Source organism: Chanodichthys erythropterus, chromosome 10, assembly GCF_024489055.1.
Source record: "Chanodichthys erythropterus isolate Z2021 chromosome 10, ASM2448905v1, whole genome shotgun sequence".
Lineage (NCBI taxonomy): Eukaryota > Metazoa > Chordata > Actinopteri > Cypriniformes > Xenocyprididae > Chanodichthys > Chanodichthys erythropterus.
In genome coordinates this window covers 27,748,044-27,766,454 of record NC_090230.1, presented here as the reverse complement: position 1 = coordinate 27,766,454, position 18,411 = coordinate 27,748,044, and the positions used below count along the sequence as shown (strand labels likewise).

The following is an 18,411-nucleotide window of genomic DNA, read 5'->3' as shown; positions in this document are numbered from 1 at the left end:
ACTTTCTAGCATGTTGAACCTCATGCTTTGCTCTGAATCTGCTCGATCAGCATGCTCATTTCTATAAACCATGCGGTTTTGATCTCATGATTTGTGCGATTTATAAGTGGGAAGATCACAATCCTGCGTGAAGATTAACAGTCAGTTTAACCGAACACATGCCGGATCCGGAAATACGTCAGTCATGGAATTGTCGGGCTTAATGTATATCTAGTGTACGAGGAGATCTACGTAAACTACCTTCATATAGATGTGTAAACTTTAAAGCGGTTAGCGAGCATACAGGAGGTTTAGGGTTAGAAAAATACTGCTCATTTTGGCCTCAACGGCGCCTCCTGCAGGACTGGAGGAGATTCGTAACACACATCTGAACAGTTCGGCCATCAGAGAAAATAAATCCTTCAAATCGATTTAGAAATTAAAAGGTTAACATAATCAAAGACTAAAAGACACGTTCACAGTAAGATATAATCGCAGCCAAACCTTCAAAATCAAAGTAGCTAAAGTAAAAGGCACGTGAGGGAACTGTGATGTCATCAAGAGGCTCGTGACGGAGGTATAATGAAAAACACTTGCGCTCGTTGCATTATATTGATGCATAGCTGAAACGTGCACTGAAATGACATGAACACTGATGAAAGGAATGTCGCTTTGGTCCTGCGCCGTTCTTTAGCGTGCTGGTTGGACAGGTGAGTGTGGGAGGGATCATGGCTTCTAGCGTGCTGGTTGGACAGGCGTGAGTATGTGGGTGGGGTCAAGGCTCATCTCTAACGTGTTGATTGGACAGGTGAGAATGTGGGCGGGGCTTGTCTCTAGAGTGCTGATTGGACAGGTGAGTGCGGGCGGGGCTTGTCTCTAGTGTGCTGATTGGACAGGTGAGTGTGGGCGGGGCTTGTCTAGTGTGCTGATTGGACAGGTGAGTGTGGGCGGGGCTTGTCTAGTGTGCTGATTGGACAGGTGTGAGTGTGGGCGGAGCTTGTCTCTAGCATGCTGGTTGGACAGGTGAGTGTGGGAGGGATCATGGCTTCTAGCGTGCTGGTTGGACAGGCGTGAGTATGTGGGTGGGGTCAAGGCTCATCTCTAACGTGTTGATTGGACAGGTGAGAATGTGGGCAGGGCTTGTCTCTAGCGTGCTGATTGGCCAGATGAGTGTGGGCGGGGTCATGGCTCATTTCTAGCATGCTGATTTGACAGGTGTGATTGTGGGTGGGTCTGTGGCTTGTCTTTAGCGTGCTGATTGGACAGGTGAGAATGTGGGCGGGGCCGTAGATTGGCTGGACGTGAAGGACAGCATGTCTTCCTCCTCGATGCGGTCCAGCTCCTGCGTTCGGACGGCCTGCGTGATGAGGTGAAGTTCTTCGCACAGCGTCTCGTGTCGGTACGACACACGGATGTCGGGGACGTTTGTGCGGCGGATGTCGTTACTGATCGGACCCTCTTTATTGTAGTTTGGACCCAGCCAATAACCCTTAGCCTGAGATACACGGATATGACAGATGAGGACAAATTAACTGTTTGTAATTTAATAAATATTTCACTAACAAAGAGCAATTTCTAGCTAAACAATTGTTTTTTTTAAATGAGCATATCTAAAAAAAACATTATACTCTCCACAGAAATGCGTGTGTATGTGTGCATGACGTTACCCTGTGTGAGAAGCCGCTCATTAACACACTGTTTCTGGCCAGTTCACACATGTCACATGAGCTCAGTTTCCACACCTGAGCGGCGATGCTGTACTCCTCCATCAGAGGCTCCTGCAACACACACACATACAGTAGTACAGCTACAGGCGTTTAACCTGAAACACCAGACACCAGATGATCTCGAGCGCCGCGGCTCACCTTAGTGAAGTGGAACTGCAGCGGGTCATCGGTGGACAGCGACACCATCAGGCCGCGGGACAGATACTCGGGCAGAGGGTTGCGGTGGTAACTCAGAAACAGACTGTTGTTGCTGAGCGGAGACATCGCGATGCCCACCTGAGCCAGATAGTACAGGTACTGCAGGACCGGAGCCTATGACACACACACAGGGATTTATCTGCTGAATCATTACTACTTCCTGTTTGATGATTCAGTCCTGTATGTTTGTCATGGCTGGGAAACGAGAACCTGTTCAAAATACTGAAAACTAAAGAATGATGAAGCGGTTCTTTATAGAGAGTCAAACACATACGCAGTGACTAATGTAGTCTGATTCATGAACAAATGACTCTTATGAACTGGTTCTTTTAGTGAATCAAAAACATGAATTCAAACAAGTGTAGATGAAGGAAATAAACTAGTTACACAGTTTGTGTTTGATTCACTAAAAAGAATCGGTTCATCACAGCCATTCATTAAGGAATCAAGGTACTTTAGTCACATTGAATGTGTTTGATTCATTAAAAAGAACTGGTTCATAAGAGTCATTTGTTCAGGAATCCGATTACATCTGTCATGCTGTAGCTTTGAATAAAAAAGGGACCAGTTCATAAGAGTCATTTGTTTGGGAATCGATTGGACTAGACTAGAGTGGTTTCACTATATGTGTTTGATTCACACACACACAAAAAAATGTTTATAGGAGTCGTTTGTTGGAGAATCAGACCACACCGCTCAAGCTTTTTGATTCTGATTGACTAAAAACAACCATCTTATAAGAGTCATTCCTTCATGAACCAGACAACAAAAGTCATGTTTTGGATAACTTCATTCACTAAAAACAACCAGCAAGTAAGAGTCATTCATTTGTGAATTTGTGTTTGATTCAAATGAATCTTATAAATTTAATCTTTTTAGTGAATCAAAGCCACATAGGGCAACTAGTGAAATCCAATTCCGAAAAAAATAGTACTGATTTCCCAAGCAAATAACGAATATGAATCTATACCGTGTGCGCTGTATGTCTTTCCACTCACTACAAAGAGAACCGGTCAGTCATTCGTTCAGGAATCAGACTACGCTGCTACTAGTCTAATTCCTGAATGAATGACTCTTATGAATCAGTTCTTTTTAGTAAAACAAATCCACATAACAGGGCCAGTGTAGTCCGATTCCCGAACTAATGATTCTTAGAAGATGATTCTTTTAGTGAATCAAACACATACAGCACAATCAGTGTAGTGTAACTGATTCCTGAACAAATGACTCTTTTGATTCCCACTCTCACCTTCCTGAGCAGCAGTCCGTGTGAGATGTTTTCTGACAGAATGAATCCAGACACCAGGTGATGAATAGGCCCCGCCTCCCCGCAGTGAGGTCGCAGCACGAAGGTGTTGAAGCCCCGCCTCCTGCTCACACACATGCACTGATTCAGAGTGATTCACGCAGTGATTCATGTTCTCGTGCTGTGGCGTGTTTCAGTACCTGCGCAGGTGGTTCAGGACGGTCATGTTGGCGTACATGTAGTACAGATAGTACGAGTACGGCGGGTTGTCGTCGTCACACCAGCGCGCCGGGGACGGACTGTCCAGGTTAAAGATGTGATGCTCCGGTTTAGACTCGTCGTCCACGCTGTCGAACCCCACCACCTGAACAACACATTCAAATGAAGGTTTCGTGGCTTGATTTTGAATGTTCCCTTCAGGTAAAACAAACCAAAGTTCCTGATGACATCATCCTGCACTGAAAAGATTATTGTCCAATCAGATGCTCTCGAGAATGACGCTGACCAGCAGTAGCAAAGTAAGCTCATGGCCGTGACGTAAACTAATAACTTGGCAATTTAAAAAAATAAAGTGTATCCCTTCATGTATGCATGTCCCCATGTGTAATTAGCCTAGTGGTGATTTTTAGTTATTCAATTTATATTATATTATATTATAATTTATATTATAATTGATCATAACGCGTTATGATTTGATTATATAAATATTTCACCCATAATTTGAGCTGATTAATTCATTAAATGTTACAGTGAAAACGACTAAAAACGCTGTATTCTGCTGCCAGGCCAGTAGATGGCGATGTCGCTTTGTAAAATAACACTATGCGCCTATGGACTGAACATGTGATACGCTTGACGTCACCATTTAAACAGATTCACGTTTTTTTTTAGTTTACACAGGGACGATAATGGTATCGTTTCCAAAAACTTTTTTGTAAGTTTGCGTTTTCAGGCACCATAATGATGATGATGTGTAAATGAACGATCAAAACACACGAAAAAAAATTTGTTTTTAGTTGAAATCAATGTTTTGTAACATTCACAGACTCTTTAATGTCTAATGAATATGTGGTTGTCTGGGAGCTCACTGAACGATTCATATTGGTGAATCAATTTGTGCAGATTCAATAAATGATTCACTGATTCATTTCCCGACTCAAGTGTTCCCAGAAGTCCCTGCGCATCATTTGACTTCATCTTTGAGGGATGTTTATTAAATCCTACCTTTTATTGTTATGTTTTTGATTAAGTTTAATGATTGATGCGTTATTTATGATTCCAGTTTTACTGCCGATCATTCAAGTGATTCACAGTTTATGGAGGAGCAAAACTGCAGCGAAGAAATGTGATAAATTTGTATCCCTCATAAATTCTTGATTATTTTCACAGTTTTGTTCTCTGATATTAGTCATTAGAGGTGCGACTCACGTGTTGCAGGAAGAGGTGCAGCTGCGGGTGGCTGCTGGGATTGACGGTGGCCTCGAACAGAGGCAGGAAGATGTTCTCCAGCATCTGCTGGAAGTTGCTCAGCTGCTTCTTTGTGCGGTAAACGTCACTGCGGACAAACACACGGCACATCACACTCGTGGAAAGTGAAACATGAAAACTGTGTGTGTGTGTGTGTGTGTGTGTGTGCTCACAACAGTCGAGGGATCTGGATCAGCCAGCGGACGTTATCGGAGTAGACGGAGTGAGAAACGGCCCACTGCGCCAGATTGTCCCACTCGTCCATGGAGCGGCCGTAGATGGACAGACGCAGCTCGGCGTTCTGATACTTACTCTCCTCCAGGTCTGACATCACTTCCTGCACACACAGGAAGTCACAGGGCAGCGCATTCAGAGCGAGATATAGACAACTATTTGGGCTCGTTTTTATTTTAATAGTTTTTAGTGAAGAATTGTTATTTTGAACTGGGGCTGCCAAAGATAGTGTTGAAAGTTATGAGATTAAATAAAATCAAATACATGTTTAATGCTGCAAAATGTATTTAAATTAAGACATTAACAATAAAACATTTCCCCCCTTTTCTTAAAAATTTATTTGAATATTTATAATAAATACAATAAATGACGTAATTATAAAATTTTACGTTTTATATAAATAATTATATTAATGTACAGTATTAGAATATTGAAAAATCTAGAATATTAATTACTAATATAGAATTATAAAAATAATCAAAAGTATATTTCATTATATATTATTAAAATTATATATATGTACACATGAACGATTTATTTTTCTATATTTATAGTTTGTAATATTTTTCTAAAATAATACATTTATAATTATATTATATTATTTTAATTTATTTTACAGTAAAACTGTTCATTCTCATAATTAGTTCTACATTAGTAACTTAATTTTTATGAATTATCTTATATTCTAATATTCTATATTTTAATATTCTAACAATGTGCATTATTTTATTTATTATTAAAAATATAATCTTCTAAGATAACTGTATGTTTCTATAATATCTAACACTTCATAAAAATACAATTTATATATATTTTATTTAAGAATTTTGAAAATTGTAATAATATTTCTATTTTAATTACATTTTTATTAATTATTATCTTACATTAAATATTCTCTATTTTAATATTCTAATATGATGCATCAATATAATAAATTATAATTAATTATATAATTATAATATATTTCATAATTTTATTATAATTCATAAGTTTAAATAAATTATAATTATAAATGTTGAATTTTATTTTAGTTTATAAATAATTATATTAATGTACAGTATCAGAATATTGAAAAATCTAGAATATTTAATGTAAAATTTTACTTACTAATATAGAAATAATTATCAAAAAATAATCATATTAAAAATATGTAAATTTAAGCCGTATTTTTATAAAAATATTAGATATACAAAATATATTTATCTTAGATTATATTTATAATAAATTAAATAATTCATGTTATTAGAATATTAAAATATATAGATTATTTGAATTTAAGATAACTAATAAAATATTACTAAAATAGAAATAATTATCAAAATGTAAAATTTTACTGTATAATAAATATATATATAAATGAATTAAAATGAGATCTAAAAAGAAAATATGCTTTAACACATTAATAACAATGCATTAATTTAATAAATTCTAATTTAATAATAAATGTTATATATGATTTGATATAAATTGCTGTAAAAACTACTGAATCGTGAGTATTCTGATCCTCCGGTTCAGCTCCGGTTCTGCTCCTGTACCTTGACGATGTGGCCGAAGTATTTCCCGTGGATGTGGTTGTCAGTTTTGATGAAGATCTCTCTCAGGATGGATTCTCCGATGGGATTGTATTTGGAGTTGAACTTGTCGAAGCGATGGAAGGTGTTCCTGTCCTGCGGAGGAAGCGTCAGGCGTTAGGTCACGCAGCGACGGTCTGACGCGGGAGCGCCGTCGGTGGTGTCTTACCGCGTGCATGTCGAGCGTGTCCACGCTGAGGTCGTAGGCCGTCAGGTTCATGTTCTCGAACACCTCCATCAGCGTCTGCCCGCGGCCGCCCTCCATGTGCACGATCTCGTCCGGGTACTTCTTCATCGCGCGCTTGATGAACCGCAGCAGGTGCTTCTGATTCATGCAGGACGAGGCGTGGATGTGTGTGTCCACCTGACAGACGCAAGAGTCAAACCTCAGATCAACTTCTGTACAAACACTGCAGCAGATCTAGCTCAGGTGTTTCATATTCTGATGTTTTTCTCATCCAAAATTCAGAATTATGAAAAGTCAAAAGAGACGAACTGAAAATGCATTTATTTAAATATCTTGCATTTATTAATATTTATGTACTATATATCTTATAAGATACATATTTTTATTTAATTTTTCCTATAATAACATATTTATATTTTTGCAATATATTTTCTATAATAATATATTTATAATTAGTATAAAAGTATTTAATAATAATATAATAGTATTTAAATTTCTTATACAGTAAAACTATTTTCATTCTAATAATTATTTATATATTAGTAATTAATTTTTTATTAATTATCTTATGTTCTAATATAATATATATATATATATATATTTTAATCATGCATTATTTTATTTATTATAAATATAATCTTCTAAGATAAATATATTTTCTATAATATGTAATATTTTTTATAAAATTTTAATATATTTTATCTTTTAAATATATAATTATTTTTAAACATAATTGATAATTATTTCTCTATTACTGATTACATTTTTACTTCTCTTACATTCAGTATTCTATATATTGCAATTGTACATTAATTTAGTTCTTTATTTCAGAAAATATTAGATATTATACGTAATATATAATATTATTATACGTTATGTTTACAAAATATTATATGGAAATATTAATGAATATAAAATATTTTAATTATTATTTAAAATATTTAAATCTAAAACATTTTGACAGGAATATATTTAAATAAATATAAAAAATAATAAAGACAGGTAGGGGGTGCTAAATATATATATATTAGTTATTATTTATATATTATTCCTTAAAAAACTTGGATTTATTAATAATTATCTTACATTCAGTATTCAATATATTTTAATATTCTGATGTTGTACATTAATAAAGTTCTTTATAATGAAACTAATGAATTAATGAAACTATTATATTTGTTATATGTATTAACTTTTTATTTTGATAATATATTATAATACATGATATTATTTAATTTGTATTTTATTCATAATTTTATTAGCTTGTATATTCAATATTTTACATTCTACATTAATATTGTATTTTCATATTTATTGTAATGTGCTTATTCTGTCATCTATTTATTGATAATCTATTTCTTAGTTGATTTAATGCTTTATTAATTGATATTTCGGTTCTATTTCTTAACTTCAGTTGGAATGGCAGTTCTGTGTTCTGATTGGCTCTTTAACTGTTGACGCTGAATGAGATGTCAGACCTTGCGTATGTTGTAGAAGTCTCGGTGCGGCACTTGTTTCTGCGCGGCGAGCTCCTTCATCTCGTTCAGCAGGACGTGCATCTGAAACTTGGAGCTCAGATACTGCAGCCGCCGGTAACAGAACGACTTCCTGTGGAAACAGCGACACTTTAGACGTACGCACGTACGGCGAGCCCAGGGCATGCTGGGTAATCCATCACTCACACGGGGCCGTTAATGATGAGCGCCATCATGACGTTCATATCGGCGATGTATTCCTTCAGGTCTGGATACGGCAGGTCCAGCTCTGAGCTCCTGCACACACACACACACACACACACACTTTTTGTCATTGTTTGAAGATTATTTCTTCAAAAGCACAGCATTATTGTGTAGACATTCTTCATTTGGGGGGTAATTTCTAATATTAGCCAAATGTAATGTAGTATTGTCAATTTTGTACATTATTGATTATTTTTACTGTAAAATCACAGAATTTTGTTGTGTTGCTACTAGTTAGTATGCTGTACACGTGTGTTCATGATCCAGTTTTCCTTTCGAGGAGGTTTAGCTAAATTTAGCTCATTCAGTCGGTGTGTCTCTGAAACTCACTTGTCCATGGGGTTTTGTGTGGTGTAGACGTGAAAGACTCCGTCCACCATGGCGCAGCTGTATCCGGCGTCGGGCGGCAGGTTCTTCATGTGCTGCACGTCGTACGGGTGCGTTTCTGACACCGGCATGTGGACACGCATGTCTGAGAGACACACGGACAGACGTCAGCGCTGGGTTGTGTTGTGTGTGTGTGTGTGTGTGTGTGCGTCACACACCTGAGTCGACGGGACTCCCGCGAAGGTCCTCGTAGACGCTGACGTCCAGCGGTCTCTGGTTGAGCTCCTGCAGGGATCGTGCCGTGGTCTTACAGAAGGTCTGCAGCGACAGAGCGATGTACTTCTCTCTGATGAACAGGGCCTTCACCACACACTTCGCTGCGTCCACCAGATCAGTGAACGGCACCTGAACACAGCCACGCAATCTCTGATCACTGAACGCAAACATCATCACCAATCTGTTTATCTGGACTGTTTTCCAGTGGAAATATCTTAACATCCTTAAAACATGATACATCTGAGAACAAAACTTAGAGAATGTAGAAAAGAACTTAGAGAATTGAATATCTTGAGATAATAGAATTGAACATCTTAAGATAACAGAATTTAATATTTAATAATTTGATATAATAAAAAAAACTTAGAGAATTGCATATCTTGAGATAATAGTTGAACCTTACCAAATACTTAGAGAATTGAATATCTTGAGAATAGAATTGAACATTTTGAGATAACAATTTAATATCTTAAGATAATAGAATTTAACCTTAGTGAAAACTTAGAGAATTGAATATCTTGAGATAATAGAATTGAATATCAAGAGATAATAGAACTTAATATATTGAGATAATAAATTAAAAACAGAAAACTTAAGAGAATAGAATATTTTGAGATAATAGAATTTAACCTTTGTGAAAACTTAGAGAATTGAGTATCTTGAAATAATAGAAACGAATATCTTGAGACAATAGAATTTAATATTGAATTTTAATTGATTGTTTTGATCAGTGTTTTTGTATTTATATACAATTATAATATTTATTCATATTTTGAGTTAAATAATAAAAAACTTTAACTGATATGAATTTATACTTTCACTTGTAAAAATCCATTAGTATAGAAATGTACATTTCCATCATAAACCTCAATAAATTTAAAAGTGAACGGCTGATTTTAATATTAGAATATTTGTATATCTGATAACAAATTTTAATATGACATGAAACACTTTAAATTTATCTTAGAGATAATAGAATTGAATATCTTGAGATAATAGAATTGAATATCTTGAGATAATAGAATTTAACCTTAGTGAAAACTTAGAGAATTGAATATCTTGAGATAATAGAATTGAATATCTTGAGATAATAGAACTTAATATATTGAGATAATAAATTAAAAACAGAAAACTTAAGAGAATTGAATATCTTGAGATAATAGAATTGAATATCTTGAGATAATAGAATTTAACCTTAGTGAAAACTTAGAGAATTGAATATCTTGAGATAATAGAATTGAATATCTTGAGATAATAGAACTTAATATATTGAGATAATAAATTAAAAACAGAAAACTTAAGAGAATTGAATATCTTGAGATAATAGAATTGAATATCAAGAGATAATAGAACTTAATATATTGAGATAATAAATTAAAAACAGAAAACTTAAGAGAATAGAATATTTTGAGATAATAGAATTTAACCTTTGTGAAAACTTAGAGAATTGAGTATCTTGAAATAATAGAAACGAATATCTTGAGACAATAGAATTTAATATTGAATTTTAATTGATTGTTTTGATCAGTGTTTTTGTATTTATATACAATTATAATATTTATTCATATTTTGAGTTAAATAATAAAAAACTTTAACTGATATGAATTTATACTTTCACTTGTAAAAATCCATTAGTATAGAAATGTACATTTCCATCATAAACCTCAATAAATTTAAAAGTGAACGGCTGATTTTAATATTAGAATATTTGTATATCTGATAACAAATTTTAATATGACATGAAACACTTTAAATTTATCTTAGAGATAATAGAATTGAATATCTTGAGATAATAGAATTGAATATCTTGAGATAATAGAATTTAACCTTAGTGAAAACTTAGAGAATTGAATATCTTGAGATAATAGAATTGAATATCTTGAGATAATAGAACTTAATATATTGAGATAATAAATTAAAAACAGAAAACTTAAGAGAATTGAATATCTTGAGATAATAGAATTGAATATCTTGAGATAATAGAATTTAACCTTAGTGAAAACTTAGAGAATTGAATATCTTGAGATAATAGAATTGAATATCTTGAGATAATAGAACTTAATATATTGAGATAATAAATTAAAAACAGAAAACTTAAGAGAATTGAATATCTTGAGATAATAGAATTGAATATCTTGAGATAATAGAATTTAACCTTAGTGAAAACTTAGAGAATTGAATATCTTGAGATAATAGAATTGAATATCTTGAGATAATAGAACTTAATATATTGAGATAATAAATTAAAAACAGAAAGCTTAAGAGAATTGAATATCTTGAGATAATAGAATTGAATATCTTGAGATAATAGAACTTAATATATTGAGATAATAAATTAAAAACAGAAAACTTAACAGAATTGAATATCTTGAGATAATAGAATTGAATATCTTGAGATAATAGAATTGAATATCTTGAGATAATAGAATTTAACCTTAGTGAAAACTTAGAGAATTGAATATCTTGAGATAATAGAATTGAATATCTTGAGATAATAGAACTTAATATATTGAGATAATAAATTAAAAACAGAAAACTTAAGAGAATTGAATATCTTGAGATAATAGAATTGAATATCTTGAGATAATAGAATTTAACCTTAGTGAAAACTTAGAGAATTGAATATCTTGAGATAATAGAATTGAATATCTTGAGATAATAGAACTTAATATATTGAGATAATAAATTAAAAACAGAAAACTTAAGAGAATTGAATATCTTGAGATAATAGAATTGAATATCTTGAGATAATAGAATTTAACCTTAGTGAAAACTTAGAGAATTGAATATCTTGAGATAATAGAATTGAATATCTTGAGATAATAGAACTTAATATATTGAGATAATAAATTAAAAACAGAAAGCTTAAGAGAATTGAATATCTTGAGATAATAGAATTGAATATCTTGAGATAATAGAACTTAATATATTGAGATAATAAATTAAAAACAGAAAACTTAACAGAATTGAATATCTTGAGATAATAGAATTGAATATCTTGAGATAATAGAATTTAACCTTAGTGAAAACTTAGAGAATTGAATATCTTGAGATAATAGAATTGAATATCTTGAGATAATAGAACTTAATATATTGAGATAATAAATTAAAAACAGAAAACTTAAGAGAATTGAATATTTTGAGATAATAGAATTTAACCTTAGTGAAGACTTAGAGAATTGAGTATCTTGAGATAACAGAATTGAACATCTTGAGGCAATAGAATTGAATATCTTTAGATAATAGAAATAAATATCTTGAGATAATAGAATTGAACCTTAGCAAAAACTTAGAAAATTGAATATCTTGAGACAATAGAATTTAATACTGATTTTTAATTGATTGTTTTGATCAGTGTTTTCATATTATTTATATACTATTAAAATATTTATTCATATTTTGAGTTAAATAATAAAAAACTTTAACTGATATGAATTTATACTTTAACTTGTAAAAATCCATTAGTATAGAAATGTACATTTCCATCATAAACTTAATAAATTTAAAAGTGAAAAACGTGAACGGCTGATTTTAATATTAGAATATTTGTATATCTGATAACAAATTTTAATATTACATGGAAGGCTTTAAATTTATCGTTTTATTTTAAGTAATTCTGTGTTTTCCAGTACAAAAATCATACTAATTATCCTAAAAATAAAAATCATTCTAATTTCCATTATAAAAATCATGCTAATACATAATACAAAAATCAACTTGATTTGTTTTACATCTCATTAATAATTTCAATAATATTACTTTTATTATTACTTTTAACTGTTTTGATCAGTGTTTTAGGGTTATTTTTATACTATTAAAGTATGTATTCATGTTTTAAATTAAGTAATGAAATGACACTGTAACTTGTTGAAAAGCATCAGTGTGTGAGTGTGCAAACATTAGCACAGATTAATAAGAGCTGTAGACTATCATTCATTGTTGGTTTATTGTCATGTTTTCACACAGTGTGAAGTGTGTTTCTCTCGTTCTCACCCCACACTTCTCCTCTCCTGAGATGGACACGCGCTGGAACTCTTTCTCAACGAGCATCTCGCGCTCCATGTGATGCTGGCTGACCGCGTCCTCTTGACTGTCCTTCAGACTCCTGCAGACGGACACATGTCATGTGAGACGGACAGAGACGGACAGAGAGACAAACAGACGGACGGACGGCAGAGACTCACTCCAGGTCGGCTGCGCTGTCTATTTTCATGAAGTCTTGTTTGGCTCGCAGCAGAATCTCAGGCTCAAGCCTTGAAGGACGTGAGGCAAAGCAGCAGATTTGGGTGAGTAACACACACACACACACACACACACACACACACACACGAGAGAAGACAGTATGAATCACTCTGGTTGATTTCTGTAAAGCACTTTCACTTAAATGCAGCAGAGAGAATCTGAAACTCTCCGTCGAGCAGAAAGAGTGTGTTTAAGCATCTGTAAGCGACACAAACCCAAACACACCCACACAAACGGATGAAACGCAGCCAAACTCTGTGATTGTGAGCGTCTGCGCTGTTTGTCGGGGTGTTTTGGGTCAGTGTGTTCGAAGCAAAGAATTCACACAGATCACAAACAGAACGCCTGAGCAGGTGCAGCGCGATTACAAACGCTTCTGTGAGCAACATCCAGGAAAACACAAACATTAACCGTTCTCCACCTGTTATTTTGAGTGAATATAAGACTGTTGAAGTACTCTGCAGAGTTTTTCCCACACCACTGACGGATATACAGCGGCGTCGACTGATTCACACACAAATGACTCTTCTGAACTGATTCTTTTTATGGAATCATGAACGTTGAGTGATCCGTTTGAATCCGTTTGAATCCGTCTGATGATCTTTAGCTTCACATTTTATACATTTACTTTACTTAAATTATAAGTTTATTTTAATAAATACATTAAAAATAGTTTATTAATAATAAAAAATAAAAAATATTATAAATATCATTAGAATGTTTTATGTATTTATTATTATGTATTTATGTAGTATTATTATTGTTATAATTTTATATTTTTTGACTAATATATTGTACTTTATTATTGTAATTAATTGGGGTTTTGTTATTTGGGTAATGATATGACAGAACTTTAACTTGAGTCTGTCATTGTGTAGATTAAATTGACTAAATACCAGTATTAATAATATTAAATTATATTTTTAAATATGGGTAATATTTGTTAATGTTAATAATATTTAATTTATTACTAATTTTATAATTTGGTATTTAATTCATAAAGAATATTTATTACTATTCATATATATATATAATATATATATATATATAATATTTATATTAAAAAATACTATTGTAATTCCACAGTATTTTTTCTTGTTATACAGTTATGATCAATTATTAATGTATTAATGCTATTGATGAATCTCAGTCACACTTCACATAATGAACATTAAACATCAAATACATTCTGATTAGACTCACTTTCAGAGCGTATGGGAAAATGAGTTAATTGCATTAAACCAGGTTAGGATGCAGTGTGTGTGTGTGTGTGTGTGTGTGTGTGTGTGTGTTTTTTACTTGACGTCCTGACTGATCTGTCGCTCCAGACGGTGGCGTTTCTCCTCCAGCTGTTCTATGGGACTCTCTTCAGGAAACTCGTACGGAGCACAACGCATGTCGCTGTCCGTCAGACTCCTCGCCAGCAGCTCCTACAACACACACACACACACACACACACACACACACACACACACGTTACATGAACATGTTAGACACACATTACACAACACTCACACAAATTAAACACACACACGTTAAACACACACACACACACACACACACACACCCCCGTTACACACACTCATATTACACATGCACGTTACACACATTACACACCGGTGTTACACACACTCATATTACACACACATTACTTACACACACATAGGTTACACAGACACACACGTTACACATACTCATATTACACACACACACACGTTACACACAGACATGTTACACACACGTTACACATACTCATATTACACACACACACACGTTACACACAGACATGTTACACACACGTTACACATACTCATATTACACACACACACACACACACACACACACACACACACACGTTACACACAGACATGTTACACACACGTTACACATACTCATATTACACACACACACACACACACACACACACACACACACACACACGTTACACACAGACATGTTACACACACGTTACACATACTCATATTACACACACACACACACACACACACACACACGTTACACACAGACATGTTACACACACGTTACACATACTCATATTACACACACACACACACACGTTACACACAGACATGTTACACACACGTTACACATACTCATATTACACACACACACACACGTTACACACAGACATGTTACACACACGTTACACATACTCATATTACACACACACACACACGTTACACACAGACATGTTACACACACGTTACACATACTCATATTACACACACACACACGTTACACACAGACATGTTACACACACGTTACACATACTCATATTACACACACACACACACACACACACACGTTACACACAGACATGTTACACACACGTTACACATACTCATATTACACACACACACGTTACACACAGACATGTTACACACACATTACACATACTCATATTACACACACATACACACACACGTTACACACAGACGTTACACATACTCATATTACACACACACACACACACACACACACGTTACACACAGACATGTTACACACACGTTACACATACTCATATTACACACACACACACACACGTTACACACAGACGTTACACATACTCATATTACACACACACGTTACACACAGACATGTTACACACACATTACACATACTCATATTACACACACACACACACACACACACACGTTACACACAGACGTTACACATACTCATATTACACACACACGTTACACACAGACATGTTACACACACGTTACACATACTCATATTACACACACACACACACACACACACACGTTACACACAGTCATGTTACACACACGTTACACATACTCATATTACACACACACACACACACACACACACACACACTACACACAGACATGTTACACACACGTTACACATACTCATATTACACACACACGTTACACACAGACATGTTACACACACGTTACACATACTCATATTACACACACACACACACACACACACGTTACACACAGACATGTTACACACACGTTACACATACTCATATTACACACACACACACACACACACACACACACACACGTTACACACAGACATGTTACACACACGTTACACATACTCATATTACACACACACACACACAGGTTACGCACAGACGTAACACATACTCATATAACACACACACACACACGTTACACACAGACATGTTACACACACGTTACACATACTCATATTACACACACACACACACACACGTTACACACACGTTACACACACGTTACACATACTCATATTACACACACACGTTACACACACACACGTTACACATACTCATATTACACACACACACACACACACACACACACACAGACGTTACACACACGTTACACATACTCATATTACACACACACGTTACACACACACACGTTACACATACTCATATTACACACACACACACACACACACACACACACAGACGTTACACACACGTTACACATACTCATATTACACACACACGTTACACAGACGTTACACACACGTTACACATACTCATATTACACACACACACACGTTACACACAGACATGTTACACACACGTTACACACACTCATATTACACAGACGTTACACAGAAATATTATAAATATTATGTTACACGCATTACACATGAGTGTTGCACACACTCATAATGCACACTAGGGGTGGTGAAAAAAATCGATTATTGATTAATCGCGAGTATGTTATGGACGAGTATGAATCGATTATTAAATTTTCAAAAATCGATTTTTTATTTATTTATTTTATTTTTTTTGCATTATTTTATTTTGTAAAAAATGTTATACCGGGAGTTGAACGTCACGAACGCGCCCAGTTCCAGTTAGCAAGCGCGTGTAACGGCAGCCAGAGCAGGTGTGTAAAATGGAAGAACCAGGAACGAGCAACCAACCGATCCACCCAGCCAGGGGCGGACTGGCCATCTGTGTGATTTGGAGAATCACAGGACGGCCGGCGGGCCGGCCCACCACCCACCGCCACGCACGCAGTCATCATCTGTTTTTTTCCCCCACTAATCTGTTTCACACTCCAGTACTGTAGGGGGCAGCAATGCACCTTTAAGTTGGATGCCAGCTGCACTGGCCGTGGCCGCCAAGTAAGCAGCAAAGACGTTAGATCAGTGGTCTCAAACTGCCGGCCCGCAACTGATCTCAAAAATAAAACATAATCCGGCCCGCTAAATTATTCTTATTCTCTAGTTGCTACCTGTCTGATATGCAAAGAAAAAGTCGCCGTTCTAAGGGGCATTCACATATCGCGTCCGCGCCGCATTCTCCTTTCCAATGCGCTTTCGCTCCAGTGGCGTCTGTCGTTGCTATGCAACCATGAGCCGCGCTCTCAATCGCTTCTATTATGAGCGCGCCTGCCTAAATTACAGTAAAAGCACTCGACTTTAAGTCACAAGCGCCGATTTAAACCACCGAAACTTTTTCTTTACCTTGACATGTTTCGACTGCAACCTGCAGTCTTCCTCCACCTGAACACATTGTCTTTCTAGAAGAAAATTGTCCAATTTCTACAGTATGTTGGTTCTGATCTACTTCCTAAAGGAAATAAGCCTTTCATTTATTTGTTATTGTTTAGTTCAACTTGATGAGTCACAACACAATGTGATGTATTCATTTCTGTGTTCTACAGAACATAAGCTACATACAAATAATTCTGAAGTTATAACTACAAGACACAGAAAGTGCTTTGAGTTGTTGTTACTCAATGAAAGAGTTAAGTAATTCAGTAGCTGACTTTTTTTTTAATACTGCAATCACTTTGTAGTGTATTTTCGTTTACTGTTGTGAAATGGAAAATCAATAATCGCTAATCGAGAATCGTTAATAATCGAAAATCGACTGTAATCGAATCGGGACTTCAATAATCGTAATCGAATCGAATCGGGAAATCAGACAGATTAACCACCCCTAATGCACACATTAAACACACACACACATTACACACACTTAATTTTCACACACACTTTACACACACACACACACACATTACACAGACACACACACACTCACGTTCCACACACTCATATTACACGCACATTACACACACGCGTTACACACAGATGTTATACACACGTTAAAACAAAGATGCAAACGTTACACACAGAAACATAAAAAACTTTACACACATTACACACGTGTTGCACACACTCATATTACACAAGCACGTTACACGAGTGT

General features: G+C 34.8%; 1 protein-coding gene across 4 annotated transcripts in view; it reads right to left on the bottom strand.

Moving 5' to 3' along the window:
* Positions 1-99: 99 nt before the first annotated feature.
* Positions 100-18,411, bottom strand: part of ampd2a (adenosine monophosphate deaminase 2a) — a 28,471-nt gene continuing 10,159 nt past the window's right edge. For 3 of the 4 annotated variants that reach the window (XM_067396915.1, XM_067396912.1, XM_067396916.1), the window contains exons 3-18: positions 14,493-14,623; positions 13,136-13,204; positions 12,945-13,056; positions 8,894-9,080; positions 8,679-8,820; positions 8,292-8,381; positions 8,088-8,217; positions 6,592-6,786; positions 6,387-6,518; positions 4,791-4,954; positions 4,579-4,705; positions 3,351-3,514; positions 3,154-3,274; positions 1,845-2,018; positions 1,647-1,757; positions 100-1,474 (exon numbers count right to left, since the gene is read on the bottom strand). In XM_067396915.1, the coding sequence (XP_067253016.1) occupies positions 1,226-1,474; positions 1,647-1,757; positions 1,845-2,018; positions 3,154-3,274; positions 3,351-3,514; positions 4,579-4,705; positions 4,791-4,954; positions 6,387-6,518; positions 6,592-6,786; positions 8,088-8,217; positions 8,292-8,381; positions 8,679-8,820; positions 8,894-9,080; positions 12,945-13,056; positions 13,136-13,204; positions 14,493-14,623 (2,298 nt within the window). In that variant the 3' untranslated portion in view covers positions 100-1,225. The remainder of the gene's footprint in view (positions 1,475-1,646; positions 1,758-1,844; positions 2,019-3,153; positions 3,275-3,350; positions 3,515-4,578; positions 4,706-4,790; positions 4,955-6,386; positions 6,519-6,591; positions 6,787-8,087; positions 8,218-8,291; positions 8,382-8,678; positions 8,821-8,893; positions 9,081-12,944; positions 13,057-13,135; positions 13,205-14,492; positions 14,624-18,411) is intronic. The other variant, XM_067396913.1, reaches the window with a different exon arrangement.